The sequence below is a fragment of the Ipomoea triloba genome, chromosome 15 (genome assembly GCF_003576645.1).
Source record: "Ipomoea triloba cultivar NCNSP0323 chromosome 15, ASM357664v1".
Classification (NCBI taxonomy): Eukaryota; Viridiplantae; Streptophyta; class Magnoliopsida; order Solanales; family Convolvulaceae; genus Ipomoea; species Ipomoea triloba.
Window position 1 is genome coordinate 22,251,796 of NC_044930.1, and position 8,840 is coordinate 22,260,635.

The 8,840-nt window shown below is 36.0% G+C and overlaps 1 protein-coding gene across 1 annotated transcript; it reads left to right on the forward strand.

The window, feature by feature from the left end:
• Positions 1–2,856: 2,856 nt before the first annotated feature.
• LOC116006006 (exosome complex component RRP42) lies at positions 2,857–8,052 on the forward strand. The gene is made up of 8 exons (XM_031246250.1): positions 2,857–3,120; positions 5,531–5,658; positions 5,796–5,852; positions 6,007–6,099; positions 6,301–6,379; positions 6,528–6,652; positions 7,335–7,478; positions 7,552–8,052. Exons 2-8 carry the CDS (start codon positions 5,533–5,535, stop codon positions 7,792–7,794), a joined length of 867 nt encoding a protein of 288 aa, XP_031102110.1. The 5' UTR covers positions 2,857–3,120; positions 5,531–5,532; the 3' UTR covers positions 7,795–8,052.
• The last annotated feature ends 788 nt before the right edge of the window (positions 8,053–8,840 follow it).

The following is an 8,840-nucleotide window of genomic DNA, read 5'->3' on the forward strand; positions in this document are numbered from 1 at the left end:
CCGGGTGCCATTAGACCACAAGGTCTTCATTTTTACTATTTGTTTTTCTTCCTTTTTGTTGGTAGTGTGTTATTTGCAATTCGATTATTGTTGGTAGCATAGATGACAACGTCATGCAATGAGATTATGATATAAGAGCTATGGACCTTCCTTTAGGTGTTCTGCTTAGGGTTCATTTGGTTCAACCATTATTGTTGAATGAGTTATTGTGGATAAAGAAATCCCTAGTTTAAGAAAAAAAATTAAATAAATTAATAAAAATTTAAAAATTTAAAATATTATGTATTCCAAATATATTAAAAGGTAGTTTCTCGATTCAATTTGCTGGGTAATGGGTTATTTGAGTACTTTTATTGTCAACAAATCCCCCAATGATTGGTTTCAAACTATTCTTTTTTATTTTTTTTCATGGTATTAAAGAAATACATATGTATCATTTTTTGGTGTAACTACTAATTTATTTAATTCAATAAGAGTAAAATAGAGTGATTCCGCTTCAATATGTTGGGTTATTATTTGAGTACTCTCTTTGTCAACCAATCCCCAAGTAGTTAATATAATTAGCTTCAAATTATTTAAAAAAAAATTTCATAGTATTAATAAAATACTTGGTAAATAAATATATAACATTATTACTTAAATATATAATATAAAAAATAATCCGTGCATCGCACCAATAATTTACTAGTAGTACTTATTCTGCAAGGTATAGTCCATCGACCCAGGTCCCCATGCTGCTCCAACCACTTACCCCTAAAAAGTAAACAAACATCTCCAACTGCTCCATGGTACTGTGGACAACCTTGGGTGGGTGAATTCTTCTACCTAAGCTTTCTACAGAACCCAATGCAATGGAAAATGTCCAATTTTAACACACTTTATATTGTTTGAAATACGGCAAATTATAAGAATTACTGCACAGAAATTACTCTATATTAGTATGTGATTTACTTCACTCCAAGAATCACTGTAGAAATTAACATGGAGAAAATATCCCTCTATGGATAAATTACCAATCAAGTAGAATTTTAACAATCATCTGGAGAAGTTTTCAAAGCTTGATCATAATATGACTGCTCGAGCATCCTTGTATAAATACCAGATGAGATTAGCATACAGGGCAAAGATATTCTCTTCATTTGCATTTGCTAGTATTGCCCTTCCAAAATATTCCTCAGCTTTCACAAAATCACACTTCACCTACAATTCACAAAATCTTTTCAAATATCACAACTATACACATGGAAAATGGTTTCAATGGAGAAAATAGTTACCTCTTTCAAGAATTTGGCATAGTTACCAAGGAAGAGGGGATTGTCAGGATTATCTTGATTATTTTCTGATAGTATTCATCAAGAGTCAAGACTTTGAACCTACTCATGCTCACCACCTCCATCTCCATCTCCACCAGAACCACCATAACTATTGCCATTGCTACCTCCCCTGCCATTACAGCCTCCACTGCCACCGCCACCGCCAGTGGTTCCACAGGCATCCACCGGAGCAGAGCATCTCTCATCCAATGCAACATCTCATCCATCTCATGCTCATACTCATCATCCCAAACTTATATCAGAACCATTTTCTTGATTTTCTGACACAAATTGAGAATACCCATTGTGGAAAGGCTTGGTCTTGGACGTGGACATGGCTCTGAGATGAAGCCCAGAAGCAGTTCTGGATAGGGTTTTCTTGATCGTTACAGGGTGGTGGGGAGAGAAAGAAAATGGAGAGGTTTTGGTTCTGAGGGTGTGTAGGTTTGGTGAAGAAGAAGAAGAAGAAGAAGGGCCTTTAGCCCATATGGATTTCAAGGTTGGAGCAGAAGCCCTTCTTGCCAGCATTTTCATCACCTTCTTCCCTGGCTCAGACTCACCAAGTCACCATATCCTCTTCCCTTCTCATAATCTCATGTCATAACAAAGATCCATTCTCTTCTCATTCTGTTGCCTCTTTCTCACTTTTAGTTTTTAATTTTTAATTTTCTTTTTGAGATTTATTTTAGGAAAATAAATCATATAAATCCCAATATTTTTTAAAAAATTGGTTCCATATTTCTCTGATACACTATATTTGCATTAAATTCTGACGAATTTAAAATCAAACTATTATTAGGTCCATTTACCAAACAAAATGTGTTATTGGTTGATCTATCAATATTTAAGAATTTGACCATATTCAATTTTTTGACCAAATAAAAAAAGTGAAATATAATGTTCGCTAATCATCGATTTGGAGCATGATTTTTGCTTCAAATCTTTGAAACCCCAAATGATCCTTTTAACCACATTTGAGGTCTACCATTTAACCGGTAACCATTGTTATCGGTAATTTGAATTTATTTGATCAATTTTAACAAGTTGAATCGTTTAATTACACTTTTAAAAAGTTTATGAATTTTTTTTGCTCCCAAAAAAATAATTAAGAATTTAATTACACAAGTTAGAGAATTTATTTGATCATTTTCCCATATTCTAATAACCATAACCCTAGGCTCCCTAGCGATAGTCTTCACTCTTCCAAACTTCACGCCTCCTCCTCTGACCTCCATTCTCTGGTGTTCTCCGCGCAGATTACGTCTCCACTCTCCCATGCAGTTAAAGCTGTCAAAACGGATTTAACCCGCTGGGCTAACCCGTCCCGCCTCATCAAAAGGGCAAGGCGAGCTCGAGTTTTAGAAGCCCATTTTAGAGTGCTTTTTAGCCTATCCCGCTTAACCCGCAGGTTAGCGCGGGGCCGGCCGGCGGGCTCCCGCCTATTTTATTTTTTATTTTTTAAAAAATCAGTTAAAAGTCTTTCAAAAAAAAAAAAATTCAGTTAAAAGAAATAAAGATAAAGAATAAAGAGATTAAAGAAGTAAAAGAACCACCCCCAGACCAGCCGCAATTCTCCAACCCTAAATCCCTAATTCCAGAATCCCACCTCTTCTGCCGTTTCTCGCTTTCTCCCTCTCTCTAATTCCCAGCAGCGACGACCCTAGACGGTAGACGGCGAGTCGCTGACCGGCGACCTCTCACAGCGACCGGCGACGCAGCCACTCCGCCCACTCGCCCAACCGGATTCAGCGACACCGCAGACCAAGAGTCCAAGACGCACCGGCGACGCAGTCAGCTGGCTTCACAGGTTATTGAATGTTTTTTTAATTGCTAGTTTTTTTTTTTCCAGTGTTGGCGGACTGCAGTGTTCTATATATTTTTTTAGACTGTTTAGTACTCCGTAGTTTACAGACTTGAGACTTACAGTAGTAGTTTACTGATTTTTTTTAGACCGTAGTTTAGTAGTTTACAGTTAGTAATATGTCTCTTGATTGAAGGTGGCTGTACCCTGTAGTTCTAGGTCTTGGGTTGCGTGATGTATGATTTAGGAGTTGATTTATATTTGTGAATTGAAATTTATATTTATTGGACTGCTTTGTGCAAACATATCTTCTCTTTGTCATTTTGAACTGCTGGAACAGGCGAACAGCAAATTAAATTGATTGCTATTTTTATCGAGATGCTGACTTCTATCAGTTGCATTCTAATCATAAAAGGGGAATCAATTTAGCAAAATCTATACCAGTAACTTACTTTTTGAATTCTATACTTATGATGAAATATCTTGAACCAGAGAATTTCAATATAGTATGAACTAATTCTGTTGTTCTGAACTATCTTCTTCAAAACTATTACTTAGTATTTAAAAAAAAAAAGAGGGTGGGTAGGATTTGGCGGGCCCCCGCAGGCCTAGGGCGGGGCGGGACGGGCTGGCCATTTTTGGGGTGATCAATATTTATTTCTGAAATGAAGTCTTGTTATGTTTCATGTTTATTTAATTATATAGCATTGTTGTGAAGGAATAATGTAAAGCAGTAGGAGACTCCTAGAAGGTGATATAAATGACACAATATATGATATATGTATAAGAACAAAAAAAGGGGGTGGTGTGGCTGGGGCCTGCCTAGGCCCGGGGCCAGGGGTGGGGCGGTCTGGGCCAGTAAAACCCAGGCCCGCCAAGGAGCGGGCTTTTTTGGCCCACCCCGCCAGCCCATATTGACTTGATAGTTCACTACGGCAGGAATGTAATGGGGAGGGGATTTCTTTTCCCAACAGGCTGGGAACAGGGAATGGGGTGGGAATTTAGGGGCAGTGCCCCATTGCCATTTCTATTGTACTCCTTGAGTACTAGCTATGCAAGCATAGATTTGATAATTAGATTTGTATAGAGAATTTTCAAGACAGCCTCCAAGCATGCTAGGGAAGCCAAATGTGCCATCTTTGCCGGAAATTATTTCTCTGCACCTTGTAGTTTCTCTCAAACTCGAAACTCTTCTCTCCTTAGCTATACATAAATTAAATTTGTGTTAAATTCATGGATGAATAATTGGAGTATTGTGTTTATAACATTAGAGGTAGGGCCTTAGACAATTGGCCATTTTGATTATCTTCTAATTAGCTTTGAAATCAGTCATAAGAAAGAATGAAAGTCGGGAAATCATTCAACTTTAAGGTGAATCAATAAAAGCTCCAAGATTTAAGGTCAACTTTAGTTTAAATTTGAGCTGTAGTAGTAATTGTGCAGTAGAGTGGGCACTAAAATTAAGAATATGAAATGAAATGTTTAACTTCATTTTAGGAGAAGATATGGTGCTAACAGAAGTATATGGATAAAGGGAAAATAAGTCTTAATTGAATATTTGAATTTACTTTAAGTAGTTAGATGGTAGAAGTATATATGTGTTTGTGTGTTGCATAGCACAACTGGTTGTGAAGAATAGGAAGTTTTAGATGCAATTCATATGACAAACAAATCTTAATTCATATAACAGTTTTTAAAGAAGGAAGCATAATTTTCAGCAGAATCTCAGAGGATATATGTATTAATTTGACAGATTTTGTTTGCTGCCTCTTCTTTCATAGATTTTGTTGAGCCACTTTATAATCAATATATATGACATGCTAAGTTTGTCTTAGTGGTGAGATAACAGTAGAAGTTGTAAAAGAAAAGCTGTGGAAAAAGTGTGGTACTTCTGTTAGTTCAGCGACATTGAGGAAGAAAGCTGTGTTAGGTGTTTGTCTGATTTTTTGGGTACTGAAAGAGTGAAAGGTGATGTGGGAAATGATTTTGTCCATTTGTTTAAAGTTGTGCATCATTTTTTATATGCACTCAAAGGATGCCTTTACAATCTGTACCTTATAAAATGCACAAGGGAGTAATTTGACAAACTTTATAATCAACTTTATGCTGCCATTAATGTGATGCTATGTTAGGTATTTTTCTTTAAACTGCATGAAGTTTCTACTATTCAATAGCTTAAAATTTAAATATTTACCAAAACATCATTTTGTTGTGCCCTAATAGCAATATGATCTGAAAAGTGGCTATCACATAAAATGTTTTTCCAATTTCTTTTTTGTCAGGATGGTTTGTTTCCTTAAGAATGGGAATGTTACAGAGTTTGTAACATGCTTTTAATGCTATTAAGTACTACAGCATGATGTGCTCTGAATAATTAACACCATCAAGTTGTTACATTTGTGATTTTGACCTGCAGCTATGGTAGGGTTATCTGTAGGAGAAAAGAACTTCCTTAAAGGTGGTATTGCTCAAGATTTGCGAACAGATGGTCGGAAACGATTAGCTTATCGACTCATTTATGTTGAAATTGGGGTCATCCCTCAGGTATTGTAGTTCTAATTTCAGTTACAGTAAGTTTTTCCTCTTTTCCATATATATATATATATATATATATATATATATATATATATTCATGTAAGGCACCTGACATGTAATTTCATAATTTATTCATTCTCTGAAAGGCAAGTGGTTCAGCAAGAGTTAAGATGGGCGCAACTGATGTCATTGCCAGTGTCAAGGTACTTTGTTGGACTGAGCAGGAATAACTTCTCATTTCGAATGAATTACTGTTAGTTAATTACAGAGTATTTCTACAAATTGTGGTTTACTCTTTTAATTTATTTATTAGGGGTGAAACCTTGGTTTTTATGCTGTCTGTTCTTCTGTTTGCAGGCTGAACTTGGAAAACCAAATCCATCTCACCCCGACAAGGGAAGGGTTTTTATTTATGTAGACTGCAGTTCCACAGCAGAGCCAACTTTTGAGGTTTGCATAAATCAATTTCATTGACTTTGAATCATGTCTAAATAAAAACTAACAATTGATGTTGAATCATGTTCATATGTTATTAGTGATTTGCTCAATATGTTAGTCACTGTTGAATTTGATGCAACACCGTACTCATGTTGATTTTTCCCTCATTCTTCACATTGTCAAGCTTTTCCTTTTTGTTACCATTTCCTTTAGGGCAGAGGGGGTGATGAGTTGTCTGCAGAACTTTCAACAGCTCTTCAGCGATGTCTGCTTGGTGGAAGAAGTGGGGCAGGTATGTATACATTAACCAACATGAGATGCCTTACCATGTTTGGTCTCGTAAATGGCATCAAGCACAGGAAAGGGCAGGGCAATGAGCCAGAACTATTTGCTCGTATTTTTCTGTTATGTTAATCTAATAGTTCTAAATTTTACTGCAGGGGCTGCAATTGATCTTTCATCTCTCTCAGTTGTGCAAGGAAAAGTTTGTTGGGATCTATACATAGATGGTCTTGTGGTCAGTGCAGATGGGAATATACTCGATGCCCTTGGTGCTGCAATTAAGGTATACTCAGTTTTCCTTCATTCTTTTATTTAATTAGAAAGTGTAACTGATAAAAGAAACAGTTTTTTTAAAAAAAAACCAATTCTGTCTTATTTGACAAATTTAGGGTGTGTTTGGTTCACACATGGGAATCAGAATAGGAATCAAATACTTGGTAATGGTAATGGGTTTTGGTGAGTTTTTTGGGTGTGTGTTTGATTATGTATAACCCTATAATGGGAATAAAGGTTTTAAAATTACGAAAACAAAAAATCAATGCAATTGATTCTAATATAATGACACATCCAAAGCACCAATATGAACAAAAAATCAAAACAAAAATCTTACGGGGTGTAGTTAGGAGGCACAGATCGGGAGGTGATAGATGAGAAGGGATAAGATGAAATGATAACCATTTTTATTTAGCGAATGTGGTTTTCAATTGAAGGAGCAATCAAATTCCATAGTTGTGTTTTGAATAGTTGTCAACCAAACAATAACTATAATTTTGATTCTCATTCCTGGTGTGTAAACCCATGAACCAAACACACCCTTAGTGTTTTTTAAATAATAATGTAAAGAATAATCATGCAACAGAATTACACATTTGGCATTGCAGCGCTTCTGCGCACCACTTTACTGGAAATGACAGATTAGGTAGTTCAGTCTAAAGGGCTGATTGCATTTTTGCATTGTTGTCCAGGCTGCCTTGAGCAATACATGTATTCCAAGGGTCCAAGTATGTGCAGATCCTTCGTCTAATGAACAGCCAGAAGTTGACGTGAGCGATGAAGAATTTGTCCAATTTGACACTAGTGGTGTCCCAGTTATAGTCACTTTGACAAAGGTAACCGAAACTTTTGATTTCAAGTTATCTCTCATCATCATCATCATCATTATTCCCTTGAACAAATTTGCAGGTTGGAAGGCACTGCATTGTAGATGCGACCTCGGAAGAGGAATCTCAAATGAGCTCAGCGGTGTCTATTTCAGTTAACAGGGAAGGTCATGTGTGCGGGTTGACTAAACGAGGTGGCGCGGGTTTAGATCCAGCCGACATACTTGACATGGTAAATAAAGCACAGGTTGTGGGCAGTGAGTTAATAAACGATTTGGATTCTAAGATAGCTGCTGCCGAAGCGTGTGAGGAAGAGGAATCATGACATCATCGTTCAAGTTTTTATGGATAATTAGAAAGTCACTAACTTAATTCAAGATCCCTCTTTTTTGTCATTGATTGTATTCAAAGTGCTCTTTCATTTTCTCTTTTTTTGGCAATTGGAGACTGAATATGTATTGTAGGGAGAAGCTTTTCGTAATCATCCTTACATGCTGCAGGTGTAACAAATCACATTTTTGTTTTCCTTCTATCATAGTAAGATTTTGTACTTTAAGTTGTCATTTGGAAATTTATTCACAAAGTCTGACTCATGATGCGTTCTATCAAGAGGGATCTGTTAGGAAGTCAGCGTGTCATTGTTATGTCTCCAAGCTTTAGAACAGTTGTTTTTTTTTGTTTTTTTTTTTCGACATCATTATTATAAGCTTAAAGTTTTTTTTTTTTTTTTTTTTTGAAAGGGAGCTTAAAGTTTCATAAAAGTGAAAATATTATTATAAGCTTTAAGTTTCATAAAAGTAATGTTGCAAAAATCCTGTCTAGGAGCCGATTAATCCCTGTCTAGGCGTTAGGTGCCGGTTGACTGCCTAGCGTATCATCTTAAATTGTGGTCTAGGCGGCTGGCCAGCTAGGCGACCCCCTAAGCTCCACCTAGGCCGCCTAAACACCACATAGGCCTCCTAGGCGCCGCCTAGACCTTCTAGGCCGCCTAGTCGGTCAATTAACTATTGTTTTTTTTTAATGAGTTATTTCACTCAAAACAATATCGTTTTGAGCAAAATAATCCTAAATTGTACAAACTCTAGATATTTTTTAGGTTAATATTTAGTATTTTAGTATTAACTATTAAAGTATTATATAATTTATAATTTATAATTATTAGTCTTTAAAAATTAAAAATACTTAAATAATTTTTAAAAAATAAAAAATAAAATAAAAAAATACATTGGCGCCTAGGCGTCGATTAATGCGCTAGGCGCTCCCCGATCGCCCGTGGAGCGCCTAGCGATTTTTTCAACCATGCATTAAAGTGAAAATATTGTTATTATATAGGCAATGTTTCATTTCTTATTAAAATGTATTAAAAAATAT